We start from the raw sequence: 18953 nt of genomic DNA, 5'->3' as shown, positions 1-18953 counted from the left end.
CTTAGCAATGAACATCCGCATGCTAGGCACTCATTACTACCAGACATTCCCAGTTGACAGAAATTATTTTTACAAAACACATTTCAATAAATTGTTAGTTTTTATTGACAATTTAATATGATAGTTTTCCCCTAAGTTTTTTTTTTTCTTTTCTTTTCTTTTTTTTTTTTTTTTTTTTGAGACCGAGTCTTGCTCTGTCGCCCAGGTTGGAGTGCAGTGGTGCGATCTCGGCTCACTGCGAGCTCCGCCTCCCGGGTTCACGCCTTTCTCCTGCCTCAGCCTCCCAAGTAGTTGGGACTACAGGCGTCCGCCGCCACGCCTGGCTAATTTTTTACATTTTTAGTAGAGACGAGGTTTCACTGTGTTAGGTAGGATGGTCTTGATCTCCTGACCTCGTGATCCGCCCGCCTCGGCCTCCCAAAATGCTGGGATTACAGGCGTGAGCCACCGCGCCCGGTCTTTTCCCCTAAGTTTTAATGTATAATTTTGTTTCCCTATCCCTTCATCGATATTTGTTTTTAGTGTTTTTCTAGTTATTTTTACTTGTGTATTTTTCTATATAAAGATTATAATCGATTTATCCAACTCCAGAAAAAAATATTACTTATTATATTGGAATGCCTTTAATTTACACATTAACTTAAAAACAATAGCTTACTTTATAATGTTAAGCATGCTTTTCAGGAACAAGTTGCATCTTTCTCCTTGATTTCCTTTTGGATTGTTCAGGAGAGTTTTAAACATAGGTATTGAAATTTCTTGTTAAATGTGTTTCTTGTGTTTTTGTTGTTGTTGTTATTATTGCAAATGGGTGTGAACCATCCATAAAAACTTCTAGCTCATTATCATCTATAAAATGAATTTTATTGATTTTGCCTGTAAATTTTATATTCTGCTAACTTACTAAATTATTTTATTGGTATTTCTTTGTGTTCATATTTGCGTTTGTTAATATTTTTGTTTCTTGTGATCTCTTGAGGTAAACAATTATATCTGTAAATTGGGATCCATTACTGCTGCTTGCAATTGTTTTTCTTGAATTAGTTTATCTTGTCTGGTTGCAATAGCTAATATTTTCAACACAATGTTAAGTATTAATGGAGGTAGTTGTAGTACTCATATGGTTTTCCTGTCTTTATCCAGAATGCATCAGATGTTTCTCCTTTTGGACTTTACATACACACACATACACACACACACACACACACACACACACACACACACACATATATGTCAACAAATGTATTCAATTATTCTGTTTTATATTAAATGTATATTAATCACGAAATAGTTTTTAATTTTATCAAATGTTAGTATCTCACACTTAAATATAAATCAAAAGCTAAGATCACTTGTCGTTTGAGGAATGACTTCAATAATGAGAAACAGTTCCTCAAAATAAAACAAATAAGAACAAATGGGAAGAAAACAGAAACCATGAGCAATGAAAGCAGAAGAGAATTATGGGAAAATTATAATTGAAGTTCACAGAAAGTTAGGAGAGAAATAATTGTATTTTATAAAACAAGGTCATGATAATATAAAAAAAGAACAAAAACACCTATAATTGACATCCTATTTAGTGATGAGAAAATGAAAACTTTCTCAGGAAGAACAGGAACAAGACAAAAATATCTCTTACCATTCCTTTTCAACATCATATTGAAAGTACTAACTAATGCAATAAGACAAAAAAATGGACAGATCTATTGGAATGTAGAAATGAAGCTGTATTTCTTCACAGATGACATGATCATCTATGTAGAAAATCTGAAAGAATCAAAAAATAACTCCTGGAAATAATAAGCAATTGTAGCAAAGTTGCAGGATACAATATTAATATACAAAATTCAATTGTTTCTTGTATACCAGCAATGAACAAGTGGAATTTGAAATGTAAAACACAACGCCATTTCCACTAACATTTTCAAAAATAAAATACTTAGGGATAAATCTTTAAAAAGTACAAGATCTTTACAAGAAAGCCGCAAAACTCTGATGAAAGATATCAGAAGAACGAAATAAATGGTGAAATATTCAGTGTTCATGGATAGAAAGACTCAATATTGTAAAGAAGTCAGTTCTTCTCAAGTTGATCTATAGATTTAATGCAATCCCAATCAAAATCCCAGCAAGTTAACTTACCTCATACAGACAAACTGCCTCTAAAGTTTATATGAAAGGGAAAAGACCCAGAATAATCCACAGAGTATTGAATGAGAAGAACAAAGTTGCAAAACTGACACTATCTGGCTACGAGACTTACTATGAATAGACAGAAATCAAGAAAGTGTATTGGCAAAATAATACACAAATACATCAACAGTACAGAATAAAGAGCGTGGAAACAGACCCACATAAATACAGCTTACTGATCTTTCACAAAGGGGCAATGGCAATAGAGTGGAGAAAAGATATCCTTTTCAACAAATAGTGCTGAAACAACTGGACATCTACATGCAAAAATATGAATGTAGACATAGACTTTGCACACTATAAGATGTGAAGAGAGACAAAGATCACATTACCACTACTGGATTTACAAGTTAACATTCACTGATTGTACACACACACAATGCTAGAGACACCTGTATTATCTCTCGTTTCTTATTTTTTAATAGAGATACATTTATTTATTTTTGTCCTTGAAGATAAATTTTAGGAGTTGACAATAAATACTCTTTCCATAAAAACATACTAAAACTAAAATTATTTTCAGTGATTTCCCATGGGAAATTTACCTATACTTTGCCACCAAACCTCTCCTGCAATAGTCTTTCTTATCCCGGTAAATAACCATCCCATCCTTCCTTTTGCTCAAGCTAAAACTGTTTTTCTCCACTCTCAATCTCCATTTTTAGTCCATCAGCAAACCCTGTTACATCTACTTTCAAAATGTATCCAAAATTTGATGATTTCTCCCCAGATCCATGGACACCAACCTAATCCTAGCCACACACACACCCAGCCTTCATTACTACTTTATCCTCTAACTCACCTCTCTACTTCTACCTTTGCATCCTACATTCTAACTTACATTATTTCTGGCTACTGTTCAGAACTCTCAAAATCTCCTAATCTCCCACAATGTACAAGCCAAGACCTTTACAATGGTCAATAAGGCCCTACCTGATTTGTCCTAATACCACTCCACTTGTAGCTCCTACTGCTCTTCCTCAGTCACTCTGCACCAGCCATCTTGATTCTTGTTGTCCCACAGACACGCACTCTCTCCTCAGAGTGTACATATTCTTCCTCTGCCTAGAACTCTCTTCTCCAAGACACCTGCAAGATTCACTCCTTTCCTTCCTTCAGGTTTTTTGTATGCCTCTTAAGTGAGGCTTTTCCAGGACCTACTACATAAAATAGCAACCTACCCCTTGAAATATCCCTATTCTACCCTTGTCTTGCTTTATTTTTTTCTCTTAGCCCTTGTCACTTTCTGAAATTCTATATTCTAGTTGCAGAGAGAAAAAACAAACAAGTTGACAAACAAATACAGAGAACGTCAGATAGTTTGCTAAATGTTTCCTTCTTTGATTTAGCTCGCTAGCTAATAGGGCCCTACGATTAAATGGACTTGATCTCTTAACTGTTATATTCAAAACAATAGAGCACCTGATAGGAAATAGGTAGTGAATGTAGATTTCATGTATATTTCTGTCAAAGCATGTTTCCTTAAATATAAATTATTTGTAAAGGATAAGAACTTCAAGTACAGATATAATACTCAAAATATTTATTCTCTGACTGACGTAATAACTGCAGGTAATTTAAATAGAACTAGTTCCTATGAAAAGTACTCTCCATAGACCTTGTAGATTGAAGACATTTTTTTTCCTTTGGGCCAGGTGAACTAAATCAAAGAAAGAAATTTTTAGCAAATTCATCTGCAACTCTCATTTGTTCTCATTAAAAGACAGCTAATGCTAAACCAAAGAGTGACTTCACACATTTCTAATGAAAAGGTCTCTCAGTTTGCATTCATCACCTGGCCACAATTCTGGACAAGACTGAAAGTGATCGCTTGTTTATAGATCACTTTTTGTCTATTTTTACTGTTACTTATCTCTGCATATGGAACTGGTACAGTTAAATTAGCTAAATTGGGATACAATAAAGCAAAGCCCTTTAAAAAACCATACTCTACCTTTTATGTTCCAAGATACACACAGGTCTGACCTCCATGTGCATTATTACAAGAGAGGTTTCTACAGTTGAACTTATATCAATACATTACTGTCAGACTAGATCTTAATTCTTTGTGTTCTGGCTACCATGATCATAATTTGAATTATAATTCTAGGAATCCATAGGAATCTTGGTAAGGTTAAAAATTCAATGCCCTTAAGTGAAGCACAGAGGAAGACCTTCAGAGTGTCACTAGAATGAAATCCTTCTGCTGAAGCAAAGTGAAACACAAAAGAGAGATGAAAAGACTCTGTATGCCAATTGGAAATGTTTTATTCCTAAGAAAAATATACAATTGCTCATGAAAGGATTGCAGTGAAAGACATTTGCAGATACAGTCAACAGTAATGCCTCAACAAACTGTTTTTTGTAAACTTTGAACTCAATTATATTAGTATCTTTATTCATCGCCTATCTGCCCTGAAACACAAAATAACTGGGATTTTAAATATATAAATATATATATGTGTGTGTGTGTGTCAATCAGATAAGTATTTTTAAGTCTTATAACCTAAAACAACTACATATTATATTACATATATATGTATATATGTGTATATATATACACACACATACACACATTTAAAAAAATAGGTATAGGTTGAGCCTTCCAAATCCAAAAATTCCAAATCCAAAATGTTCCCAAATCAGAAATCTTTTGAGCACTGACATGAAACACAAAGAAAATGCTCGTTGGAGCATTCTGGATTTCAGATTTTTGGATTTGAGATGATCAACCAGTAAGTATAATGCAAATACTCCAAAAAAAATCCAAAATTTGAAACATTTGTAGTTTCAAACATTTTGGATGGAGAATGCTCAATTAGTATCAGATTGATCGATGTTGAGTCTTTTAACTCGTTCAGTTTTTGAGTATAGTCCCCACAAGATAAATCCCAATTTAAATCAAGTACTTGCAGTGATTCTCAACTGGAAAAAGGTCATTCCCCTTTGAGGGTTCAATAAATTCCTCAGTGGGGTTTCCTCAAACATTCTCTACTACAGACTGATTAAATTACTGAAATTCTAACACTGTGGTTCTCAAAGTGTGGTTCTTTGGCCGCCAGCATCAGCATCACCTGAGAACCTGTTAGAAATCCAGATTCCTAGGTCCCACCCTAGACGTCTGGAATTAGAAACTCTGACTATGGGCCCCAGCAATCCATGTTTGTTTTTTTTTTTTTTTTGAGACGGAGTCTCGCTCTGCCGCCCAGGCTGGAGTGCAGTGACTGGATCTCAGCTCACTGCAAGCTTCGCCTCCCGGGTTCACGCCATTCTCCTGCCTCAGCCTCCCGAGTAGCTGGGACTACAGGCGCCCGCCACCTCGCCCGGCTAGTTTTTTTGTATTTTTTAGTAGAAACGGGGTTTCACCGTGTTAGCCAGGATGGTCTCGATCTCCTGACCTCGTGATCCGCTTGTCTCGGCCTCCCAAAGTGCTGGGATTACAGGCTTGAGCCACCGCGCCCGGCGGCAATCTATGTTTTAACATACTTTCTAGGTAATTCCAATGTGTTTTGCTGCACCATTTTGGAGTGTGCATGGTATCAAACAACTCTACAAAAATGGTAACCTGCTTGCTTTTTCATTTTAGGACTCTATGTCTATTGCCAAATATAAAGGGTAGACTTCAGACCAAATTTTACATGAAGCATTAGTGGTGGTGGGGCAGTCTAATTCTTCTATCATTGTCTATTGTTTTAGAGCTTCACAGTCTTCAATGAGAAGTTGCAAATTAACATGACTAAGCCATTATCTTATTGTTAGCTCATCCAGCCCCACAAAAATATATAATTCTTTAAGAATGGCATTATATGCCCTCTCACAACCTCTCTTCTTCACTCCTAAAGATCTCCCTTGCTACTACTCACCTGACAAGTCATACTTCTTCGATTATTACATATTTCTACGTGCAATTCCTGCTGCCTTCATCTTTCCTGAAATTGTCTCTGCGTAGACAACACCAGATTAAATGTCACCATCTTTTAAAAAGCTGTTATCCTCTCCAAGCAATTAGTCATTCTGTCTTCTGTTCCCACAGCACCTCTATTACCTTAAAGATTATGTTTTATTTTAATTATTTGTTGATGCAACTGCTTCCTTTCTCAGATGATAATCTCTTGGAGAGGGAAAACCGTGTTGGGTTGTGCCTTCATCACTGTATGATGGTATGATTAGCACATAATTGACATTCAATAAGTATTTGTTAAATGTTGAAAGGTTATTTAGTAAACATGTATCTCTGATAGGATCGTACCAGAGTGTCAATTGTTCTTTCCAAAATAAAAATACATCACTAATGTCAATATGTGTTGTTTTGCTAGAAAGCAAAATAAAATCAGATAAATAATGAATTGGTCCATTAGCCATAGAGAATTTTTTTTTTTTTTTTTTTTTTTTGCTAGCAACAATCATGCTAATTGGTAAATATTTACATATGCAAGCTAAGTATGCTTGGCACTGAGACCACTCCATACAATATAGGTGTAATCAGTAATTCCAATTTTCTTGTATTTCAGGACATGGTAACTTAGAGACCAGAACATTTGCCTTCTAAAAGGAATTGTCAAGATCTCAGTAACACTGGGTTGATAAACAACAACATATTTCCAAGAAACTTCTTTACTATTAACAATAAGTGATTTGTCTTTCATTGAAAACAGTGACACCTATCACAATCCATTTTTGTCTCACTAACTGAGTAATATCCTTTGTTACTCAGGTACTTTGCAAAGATTGTTTCAGGAAAACATTCAAGGGAATGGTTCTCAGTAGATTAAACCATTTAGTATAATCATCTTGATTCCAAACACAAACACATCATTCTACAAGTCATCTTAACACCAAGTGTAGTACATGCCAGTAAAGTGGTATTTTGATGTTCATATAAAACTATTTTAAGTTAATATTCACATTGTCATTCACACACAATAATTTGTTTATGAGTAGTAGAAATAAAAAACAATATTTGAAAATGAAAATATTCAGTTTAGATAACTATACTGAAAACTAAGATTACTTCACTCACCAAAATGCAGTAGGCAAAAATATTAACATTTAAAGCACAAACAACTCTTGACTTAAGATACTTTGACTTCATAATAGTGCACAGTGATACACATTTAGTAGAAATTGTATTTTGAGTATCCATACATGCATTCTGTGTTTCACTTTCAGCACAGTATTCAATTACATGAGCTAGTTTTATTATAAAATAGGTTTTGTGCAAAATGATTTTGCCCAATTCTAGGACAGTGTTAAGGGATCACATTTCAAGGAGGGTAAGTTAAGCTATGTTGTTTTATAGGTTAGGTATATTAAAGGCATTTTTAACTTGTGATATTTTCAACTTATGATGGGTTTATAGGGACCCAACCACACAAGTTGAGGGGCGTCTGTATTAGAAATCATTCAGAAAGAATCAACTAAAAAAGTCCCTAAACAAGGGTTGCATTTTGGGGTTATTAAACATTCAAAGGTGGATTAAAGCCTCTGTTAGTAAGCAAGCATTTAATACCACCTATTATTGAGTCTTCACTGTCTCCAGCCCCCCTGCCTGCTTCTCATAGGACTTACCAGCTTTATGATGTGTCCCAAAAATGCATCATTGGGTAGGTGGGATTGTTGTCCCAACAATAATAGGTATGGAAATATAATGAGTTTTAGAGTCGATTTTCTTGGATTCTAGCTTCATCTCTTCCATTTACTGTGAGCAAGTCACCTAAATTCACATTTTACTCATCTTGAATACTTGACTCATATGATTATTGGAGCAACTAACCATATACATATAATTTTCAGTAGGATTATTAACATGATGGTATACATAAACAAAAAGTTCCCAATCCTCACTATTTCTGAAACGAGATTTCTATAAGTTTCCTGTATCAATATTCATCTCTCCAAAATCATTGCACCAAATAATTCAATTGTTACCAAAGTCTTATACAGGCTGCTCATCAGCATCCAGAGACATAATTCACTGTATGTCATCTCCTCTAATGATTTAATTCTTCCTATTATCAGATAAAAAGAAACAGGAAGCCAGGGGCACAGGAGTCATTTCAGATCTATGTAAAACCTTTCAAGGCACAATAGCTCAGCTCGATTTCTTGTGTTAAAGCAGGCACATTGTACAATAGTTATATATAAATGTGTTAGTTATATACAGATTTAGAATTAACTTACACAATGGAAAGGTACATATATATTGCTACCTCCCTCACTGAAATAATGTTTTGCCACTTTGTCCCAGTATCATCCTTCTATTAAAAAAAGTCTAGGCTCATTTTAAATATATAACATGCTTACTGGGTGCATGTATATGTGTGTGTGTGCATGTGTGTTTGTGTGTGTGTTTGTGTGTACGTGTTGAGGACATGAATTGGCATACAGAGTGTAGTGGGATAATAACACATGAATAAATGCTCTTCTGTGTTAAAACAAGGCATGGCATTGTGGACAAGCTGTCCTTTATGCAATCATGTTTACTTGGCTATTAAGCATATCAGCTATGACCAAAATGCACTGAAAACCAGGACAGTTACAGTATTCTGGACTCTACCTGGCCATTCAGAATGGAAGTGGGAAGAAGCAGAAGAATGCAAAATGTTATGGAGATTGAATTTCTCACCAGTCAGATTGTTGGGGTTACTAGTTGCTGTAGGAACAGATTCATCCAATGTAGAGAAACAAGGAAATATGGTTTATTACAAACTAAGTTGCAGAATTAAAATTCATGTGTGTTTCAATAACATCCTGAAATTATAGAGTTAGGAACATAATGATTACAACTAAAATGACATGTTCTCAAGAAGACCAGATGAGAGCATGGAAAATAATAGAAGTAAATAAGAAGGAGAGATTCAGTAGAAAAATATTCATAAAAATATGCATTTTTAAATTCAATTCAGAAAATATGTTACATAATGACAAAAATGGGACTATTTTGTGTTCATATGATTTGCTATTCATAATGCCCTTTTAATATATGTTTTGTTACAAGTAGGCATGAACTACTCAGAGAGTTTCAATTTTATATTTACCTTTTCAAATAAATTAAAGTATGGATATAACGTTTTATCCTAAGGTAGAGAGTGGTGTAAAGAAGCCTGCTTTATCAAAAAATAATGTGCTGGTGGGGTTGTGGAGAAAATGGAATACTTATACACTGTTGGTGGGAGAGTAAATTAGTTAAACCATCGTGGAAGTCAGTGTAGTGATTCCTCAAAGAGCTAAAAACAGAACTACCATTCAACCCAGCAATCCCATTATTGGGCATATACCCAGAGAAATATAAATCATTCTATTACAAAGACATGGGCATACATATGTTCACTGCAGCACTATTTACAATAGCAAAAACGTAGAATCAACCCAAATGCCCATCAATGATAGACTGGATCAAGAAAATGTGGTACATATACACCATGGAATACTATGCAGCCATAAGAAAAAATGAGATCATATCCTTTGCAGGGACATGGATGGAGTTGGATGCCATTATCCTTAGCAAACTGATGCAGGAACAGAAAACCAAGTACTGCACATTCTCACTTATAGGTGGGAGCTAAATGATGAGAACACATGGACACACAGAGGGGAATAACACACACTGGGGCTTATTGGAGGGTGGAGGGTGGAGGGTGGGAGGAGGCAGAGGATCAGGAAAAATAATTAATGAGTCCTAGGCTTAATATCTTGGTGATGAAATAATCTGTACAACCAACCCCCATGACACAAGTATACCTATATAACAAACCTGCACATGTACCCCTGAACTTAAAGGTTAAAAACAGAAAGCCTGCTTTACTGACTCACAAGTTTAGTGTTAATTTATACTACATCATGCTTATCATGCTGGCTAAAAGGTAAATTAAAAATAAATCTTGCAAAAAGTATGTCATATCAATTTATTTTATCACATAATGCTGTTCAAAGAGGGCGAGTCCTGGCTTTTTAATGTAGACATACACGTTGTGGCAATGAAGAGGTAAATTAACTATTGTGGCAGGCGAGGTCTCACTAATACAGGCCTCCATAACATCTGTTTCAGCACTGACTGGGTGGTAAAGTTAAATATTAAAAGCTGATAGAGCCAGCGCTCTTATACAAAGGCTGGAGGGTAACAAAAGTCCGCCAAGAGTTTTGCTCAAGCCTTTCCTGGGCCTTGAAGCATGACAAGATACCTTAACAGGACCCTTTTAGGATTAACAAAGTTTTATTGGGGGTCTGAAGAGACTCCCCAGGCCTCCACAAATAAGTTTACTGGGGGTCTGAAGGAACTCCCCCAAACTCCATGATTTATCAGGAGATAAGATAAGGGTAATCATCCCAGCACCTGGACCCATTTAGATTAAGTAAATTTACTGAGTCTCCAGAGTAAGGTCTTCAGGAATCAGATCTTAGTTATAGATTAGAAGAAGTAAATCACTTATATATTTAGATGAATGCACACTTACATGTAGACATATAGTGTGGAAGATATATAAGCTCTGGAAAACTTTGTAATTTTGAGTTGGTCTGGGGATAATTTCCAGGGCTTCTCCCTGTAACCAGTTACAGAAATAAAAACTCCCTCCTTTTCCAGTTCACCTGCATCTCCTTACTGGGCCACAAGGATAAGCAGTCCAACCCTCAGTTTGGTCCAGGAACACTATCATCATATCATGGACTTTTATGAAGACATTAAACAAAACTAATTATACATTTCTACTTCATTTAAGTCAAATATGCATACTATGTTGGAAAAAAGTCAGACAGAAGAGTGAAGTATGGAAATAATGATGATCATTAAATTCAGCATAGGATCAAAACCATCATATCACTCATTGGGAGATAGTTTATCTCTCTCAATTGATCTAGCAGTAAATATTTTTTTCCATAAAAATTTTCTCAAATACAAACATCAAGCACATTTTATGGTAAAATTATTTTTGGTCATGATTTCAAAACTGTACTTTCCTTTAATAAGCCTGCATGGATGAGCATGATTTTTATAATGCAAATTATATTTGCCATAGAGTATATACTAGGATTTTTAAAGGATTATAACATATCAATAAATTACATGGAAAGAATATATACCCTGAATTAATCTTATCTAGAAATGGCTTTGTGTTTATGTGGAGATAAATATTGTTCAGTTATCTCTATATAATAGATGTGACAAATCACATTCTAGTAGAATTTTTTGGAATCGAAGATTAATAGAAGACTTATTTTAAAAAGAGAGGGCTTATTTTTAAAATGGTACCGGGAAAGTGAAAAATCAGTTAGATTAGACACATTTGGCTTCAAATGATGCCACAACAACAAGGATACATTTAATCATATTTATTTCCTTAAAATATCCCTTCTGTAGCTTTACAAAATAACAAGGAAATATTTTGTTGTCTCTCTATAATTTACAAATATTATATAAATGTGTATATAAAAGGCAATGAAAAATTATCATCTGTCTGTGTGGTAAATTAGACACAGACAGACATTAATATGACTATAAAAATGAATATGCATTAGGTTTATTAGTGAGGCATTTTTATAGTTATATGAATGTGTCTGTGCCTGTGTCTAATTTACCACACAGGCAGGTAATTTTTCATTGTCTTTTTTCTCTTTTTAAAGTCTTCTTCAGCACAATTTTTCCACTCAGTTTTTCTTCTGTTTCTAAATTTAGCATAGATTTAATGATTTGTACTACTGACCTAGTGTATTTATTCTATATATGTAGTGCACTAGTAATAAACATTGAGATTATATAGAAGATACACATTCCTGCCTTTGACAGGCTCACATTTTAGAGCTTTCTTCATAAAGGTTACCAGATTCCCTCTAGCTCAGATTACTGCTTTCTCAGACCACCCACACTGTGCCCACTCAGTTCTACTCCATTTAGAAATTAACCAAAAACTCCCAATAACTGTGCAGGCTCTATGAGATCAGGAGATTCCACTTCAACTAATTTGTATGTCCTACAGGGCTAGAATTCTGCTGAAAGGCATATGCAGTGACGCAATAAATTGCCAAATGATGATATATATCACGATTATGTTTATCTTTTGGTATCACCAAGTGACTTAAACTGAATCAACAAGCTTCCTCTAAATTCCCATCTTCTTCAAAAGTGTCTAAAACAATGTAGTCACTTGCCTAAGTTTTGACAGAAAAGAGTAAGGGGAAAAAGATTCTTTTCAAGTTCTCAAAATTAGAAGTTAGTGCACATGTATATACACATTTTACCTTTAAATAAGTTTTCTCCTCTGTCTTTGTAAACTTTTATTTCTATTTCTGACACCTAGGATATGCTTGATAATAGAATTTCTGTACTTGAAAGAATGGTGACTCTTCTGATCAATTATAACAGACTTAAGGAGAACATTTGTAATATAACTGAAAAGTGTGAGTTGAATTAGAGGATGCAAATATTTGGGAAGAAAACAGTAAATGTACTCATATATGTGAATATTTTACAGTTTTAAGATATGGGCATTCGTAAGGACAGAAAAAATATACCGAATTGCTCTAAGGCAGTGCTAACAACATACAAATAGAGGATGGACTGAATATCAAGCTTTGATTTGTATATTAACAGGTGAGTTGTGATAAATGATAATGGAAAAGGTTAATGCACAGAGTGAAGATCTATTTCAATTCGTGGGAATGAGGATACACAGTACTTGTCATGTTTACACACCTTTTAAAAATTACTCTGATTCAATGCAAAGATTCACAGTATTGTCACATTTATTATTTCAGGAAATGTCTTCACAATTCTGATTTGTCTGTATGTTTGTTTGAAAATATATCTTGTCTGCTTCAGAATTCCAAAACTTAAAAATGTAAATGATGCCAGTATATACAGCAATTAAACCATATATACCTATCTTATAAATATTCCGAGAATTATGAATACCTATCCTAAATATCCTGGGTTTATTTTTTATTTATTCTTCTCGATTTGTGTTGTTATATTTTATTTCATTTAGCTAAAAAAGTTGAGGATTTAAAAAACATTTTAAAAATATATATTTCACTTTATGTCTATAATAGAAATTTATTATTAATTCAGCAAGTAAATAAAATGAACTTTTATTAGTTAAAATTCAGTAAGTTATATTAAAGAGTACATGGCAACATTCTGCTACCAAATACCACAAAGAATAGACAGTATTCTAAAAACGTTTGTCATAGGAAAGGGAGAACTTTTGAGATTGGATCTCCTAGTCGATTGTTTTGGATCCATTATCATGATTTTTACAAAATCAGACCGATAGAGGGAGTAATTCATAGCTATTAAGAGTATCAGGCATTTTACCAGAAATTTTCACTTTTAGTGACTCTTTAAATCATTACAATAAGAAACAAAATATCCATTATCAAAACTATGCCACTCTTAAAGCTTTGGCTTTAAGGGCCATATTTTATTAGCTTTATTTTTCCATTATCTAGATTTGATGTTTCAATTCAGCAATCAATATATACATATACAACCATTCATGATGGAAACACAAGAAAACTGACTCACCAAACATTTGATTGATTTACCCAAATCGAGAATAATAATTAAAATGCAAGTCTTTTAAACCTTGACATACCATAAACCTCCATATATTGTATTCCTAATACTACTTTTCAGGGTAAGAATATCTTGCTCTGTGTTCACCTATAATCATCTAGAGTTGTGCTATTGATTAGAAATTGAGTTGTATTTGCAAAATAAGTAAATATTAAGAGTATGGATCGATGACTGCAGAAAAACAAGATGAACTTATTGTCTTTAATTATTGGAAATATGTTCTAAATTATAGTGGCTTAATACACCCAAAGCAATTATATTGTTTTTCTTGAACTTGGTAAAGACGAAGAGGGACAAAAAAAGAATTTTCACAACAAAAATCCCTCATATCTTCTTCTACTGTGTGACATATTCTAGCTACTTGATGGAAGGTTGCCGCTATAACCTCTGATGACTCATGTCATTAAAGAAACTCACATTGTCAAGAAGAATCCAAGATATACATTTTATATGATTAAATCGTGTATCTTTGCCATATCTTCTGCTGCTTACTCCTTAAATAAGAGTGAACATAACATTCCCAGATTTGGACGGCTAAAATAAAATGACAGTATGAGAAAAATAACACGGATTTTTAAGACACACAGGTACATAGTCCATTTTGAAAATTTCACAACTTAGATCTTAAAAGTAAAGTAACAAACCATTCTTACCTTAGAAAATTGTGCATTTACCCATTTTGTGAATGTTTTCTTTTGAACATCTTCTCTTTCATCTAAAATGCAAAATAAAAAAAATAAAAGTTAGGAAGCAACTTTAAATATAATTCTTATTTTACAACCAAAGTAACTTTCCATTATTATGTGTTAATGTTATTTTACCTTTAGTATTACATTCATTGATAAATGGAATTAAACATGAGTGATGCTGGTTTGGGGCATCCAAATTAAAATTATATCTGAAACATGGCCAGGCGCGGTGGCTCACACCTGTAATCCCAACAGATTGGGAGGCCGATGAGGACGGATCACTTGAGGCCAGTAGTTTGAGATCAGTCAGGCCAACATGGCGAAATCCCATCTCTACGGAAAATACAAAAATTAGCCAGGTATGGTGTCATGCGCCTGTAATCCCAGCTACTTGGGAGGCTGAGGCAGGAGAATCATTTGAATCCAGGAGGTGGAGGTTGCAGTGAGCCGAGGTCATAGCACTGCACTCCAACCTGGGCAACAGAGTGAGATCCTGTCTCAGATTTGTAGTATCTGAAAAATAATTAATATGACCAAACCCATAGTCATTCAAATACTGTATGACTAGAGAAAAAAGTCTCATCTGAATAATAATATGTATTCCCCAGTTATGAATAGATACTCCAGTATAATTAAAAGAAACTCACAGCTGTCATTTACTCTGAAAAACTGTTTTGGAGGCTTTCCCCATGCTATCCACCCGACCATGTAGAAATGATTATTCCTTCCTTTGCAGCATCTACATTCTCTAACATGGGCCTGCTCTCACTATGGAAGAGGTTTCCTGATGAGCAGGAGCATGGTTTAGTTATCTTTGCTTCCCAGAGCTTAGCACACTGTCTGAACAAATTAAGAGCTCAGAAAATAAATTTGACAAACACGTGAATGCTTTAAGGGAGGGGAGACTCTACAACTCTAAAATTTCTAGGACCTCTTTTCATCTAAAAGTCAGAAAATTTCAAATAAAAATGCAAATGATACTCTTCATGGCCTACATATAAATACTCAAAGAAAAAACCCCCAAGGATTTATACTAAGGGATTAGGGAGAAAAATTATTAAAAAACAGCTTCACAGAATTCATGTTTCTACAAATGATCTTTTTGTCCCTAAACTGGAAATGAGTATTAAGTCAAATGGACAGAAAAATCATCAGTCTTGATATATTAAAATGTTTTTCTCCAAGCCAAAGACTATTTTTAATTATTGTAAATATAATCATATTAATGTTCAGTAAATAAATGCATCTGAGAGATATTTAAAATTGATAAATTTTGTATTTTATTTACTTGGATCAAAAGAACTGTTCCTGAAATGCCCTTTACAAAGTAATCATATTTGCTCTCATATTTTTTTCAGTAGTAAATCTCCATTGCCTCTCTTAAAAACATGATAAGGAATCACTTTCTCATAACAAATATATGCATGCACTAAAAATATCTGTTTATCTCTAAATCACAATATTAATCTATAAGTAGATTCCTTTAATCAATATGAGAAATAACAGTGAATACATAAATTTCAAACTGTCATCTTAAATGAGAAATTTTATTTAGCATTACAAATACATTTTTATTATTTAATTGTGTTATTCCCAGAAGCGTCTATATATATGGTCAATATCAACATTATTCATATGGTATATAATTAATCTTAGCTACAATATGGAAGTATTTCCTTTGTTGACAAGGGTGAATAAATAAAAACAGACAGTAATAGTTTTCAAACCTATTCTAGCTTCCTTCAAATCTTTACTTTCATAAAATTAATACTAACCCTTGCAAAATAATTTTAAAAAGAAATGGAACACTTCAAAATGGTCAAAATTAAACCATCTTTATTGACTTTCTGGAGGAAGATTGGTCAATACATCTATTTATCAATAGTATATACATATATTCCTAAAAGCAAATGACCTCATTTGCAATTCCACTTATTTTTCCTACATGTGCATGCATACCTTCTGTCAGAAAGCAGAGAGTAAATGAGTCAGTTGAAAGCATACATTCAGATGTCTTTGAAACATACCCCAAACCCTCTGCCAAAAGCTCATATGAGGTCTTTTGAAGTGATTTAATCTAGAGGCTTTTCAGTGAAAAATACGGAGTAGAACAACATTTTTATTCTTTTCAGTTATATGAACAAGGAGCATTTTTTAGGTAAGCATCGAAGGCAGCACAAAAACCTTGACATTATGTGCAAAATGTTACGTATCTACTGTGTAAATAACACTAAATGTGAGCTTCAACATATAAACATCTTCGCTGGCTGTCCTCTCTTACCTCTATGTCTTTAATACAAGAAAAATATGTCTTCAATGAATTATTGTTTTATTTTGGTATAGTAGCATATATTTTCTTCAACATAATAATTATTAATATAATTAATTGTATTATAATAAAATGTATAACAATCTTTAGTGTCTTACTATTCATAAAGTTGTTTTAATTATGTCATCTCAATCTGTATGTAATTTACTACTTTATACATAAACACAAGTTGAGAAGGAATAACGCTATTAAGTGACAGAAATGAACTCGATATAGATTTTCTGAATCAAAGTTCATGGCTTTTCACATTGACCAGATATCTATCATTTACATTATAATTGCATAATTAACAATACAGAATACCATAAGATAATCAGAGTCACAAAAGGTGAACATATTAACACAAATGCAAAATAACCATGAAATCAGAGCTTCTATTTTGAACAACTCAAGGAGGTTTCGTGTATGTTGTAACCTATGTGAATAGCGTCCTGGAATTTTGCAATGCATAACTTATATTTCTGTATGAACTGATCTAGAACTGAATAATGAACCTTCCTTATGATACTGGATGATATGGCTGTTGATACTTCAATTAATAATGCTCTTACATTTACTAATTGATATTTGGTATTTCAATTTTCGTGTTATATATCATTATGGAAATATTTTAACATCCAAAAATCAATCAAAATTTTTGTGTCCACACTTTTAAATTCCCCATAAATATATATTTCATATAACCAAAATAATATTCTTTCTTTTTCACTCATTTTATCAAGATACCATACAGGCTGCTCTTTCCTTTTGTTTGCTATTAGAGACTAATCACAATAAACATGTTCATGCACTCACTTCTTTTTTGTCTTTATAATTGTCTTAGAATACATTATCAGTTCAACATTATGAAAACCTTTATGACTTTTGCTAAATATCTTTATAATACTTTCCAAGTGATCATACCCACTTCTACTGGTACCAGAAAGAATGAGATTGGGAATTATAATCTCAGCAGCAGGTATGTCATTGATAGGAGTTTTGTTGCTTTACTCTTTAGAGGTATTGCTGCTTTGTTTAGACATAAGGAGATACTTGATGTTTGCTTTAATTATAATTAATTTGATTACTAATGAAGTAGAACATGTTTCACGAATTTGTTTATTCTACATGTTTCTACTTTTGTTAAAATACTTGTTTATATCCTTGCTCATGTTTCTATTTAGCATTTAATATTTAAAATTAATTGGAATGAGATAATTATATATTGGTAATTCTTAAACATTTCAAGTCATGGGCTCCATTTGACTATCTGATGAAAATAATGAACCTTCTCTACAGAAAAACGTCTACACATATATATTTGCATATAGTTTCATACAGTTCACTGACCTCCCTGCAGAAAACTCCTATTACCATAAAATCCAAGTTAACGATCACCATTGTAAATTAAGCTTACTTTTAGTCAATGAATGAATATATTTTCCCAAGTAGTCATGTGCCTTTTAATTTTTATTTCATTATGCTAAAATGTTATACTTATTTACTTGACTTGATATATTTTTATTGCTATTTGTCATAGCTCTTAAAAGTTGACTACTTTAAGTTGTATACCCTTAGTTAACCTAAAGTCACTATACACACACATCATACATATATAAATTGTTCTAGAAACTATTTTAATATGTTAACATGATGTATATTTCTGTAATCGCATAGTCTATAGTAAAACTATAGAATATTAATGTGCAGTCAGCAACAAAGCAAATGAGAAAAGAATAAAGTGATAGTTGTTTTATTACAAAATGATTATATGCTCCTGTTTAGTCATTTCAAGTAGCACATATTCTATTTCATTTCCTTTAGGGTTTGTTTATAACTGATTTTATTTTACTAATAAAAATATGCATGTGCATATTAATATGAGAGGCAAAGAAGAAAATATCTCTTAGGAAAATTTACTTGAAAACAGTTCCCTGGAGATGTCAAGAAGTGAAGAACTACTACTTCATAAATTGCAAAAACTGACCAATGTTTTATTTTATTCTGTCTATGGGAAAAACCCATATAAAATTAGCTTTCTAACATGACATAAAAATTGTACTTCCTCTCAGAAATCTTTAACCCCTTCTAATAAAGTTATTTTTATTCAGTATATGTGGCCTTTCATATTTTTTAAGATTAGTACAATGAACTTTTACCTTGTTAATAACTTTTATATTCCTTAGTCCCT

At 33.2% G+C, this 18953-nt stretch overlaps 1 protein-coding gene across 1 annotated transcript in view; it reads right to left on the bottom strand.

The window, feature by feature from the left end:
- The window catches only part of DMD (dystrophin), a 2224438-nt gene that overhangs the window by 2009464 nt on the left and 196021 nt on the right, over positions 1-18953 (bottom strand). The window contains 1 exon segment of the mRNA XM_033201414.1: positions 14419-14480. Coding sequence (XP_033057305.1) covers positions 14419-14480 — 62 coding nt within the window.

This window comes from Trachypithecus francoisi, unplaced genomic scaffold (assembly GCF_009764315.1).
Source record: "Trachypithecus francoisi isolate TF-2019V2 unplaced genomic scaffold, Tfra_2.0 Lachesis_group6, whole genome shotgun sequence".
NCBI classification, from domain to species: Eukaryota; Metazoa; Chordata; class Mammalia; order Primates; family Cercopithecidae; genus Trachypithecus; species Trachypithecus francoisi.
This window is presented reverse-complemented; position numbering and strand designations above follow the sequence as displayed.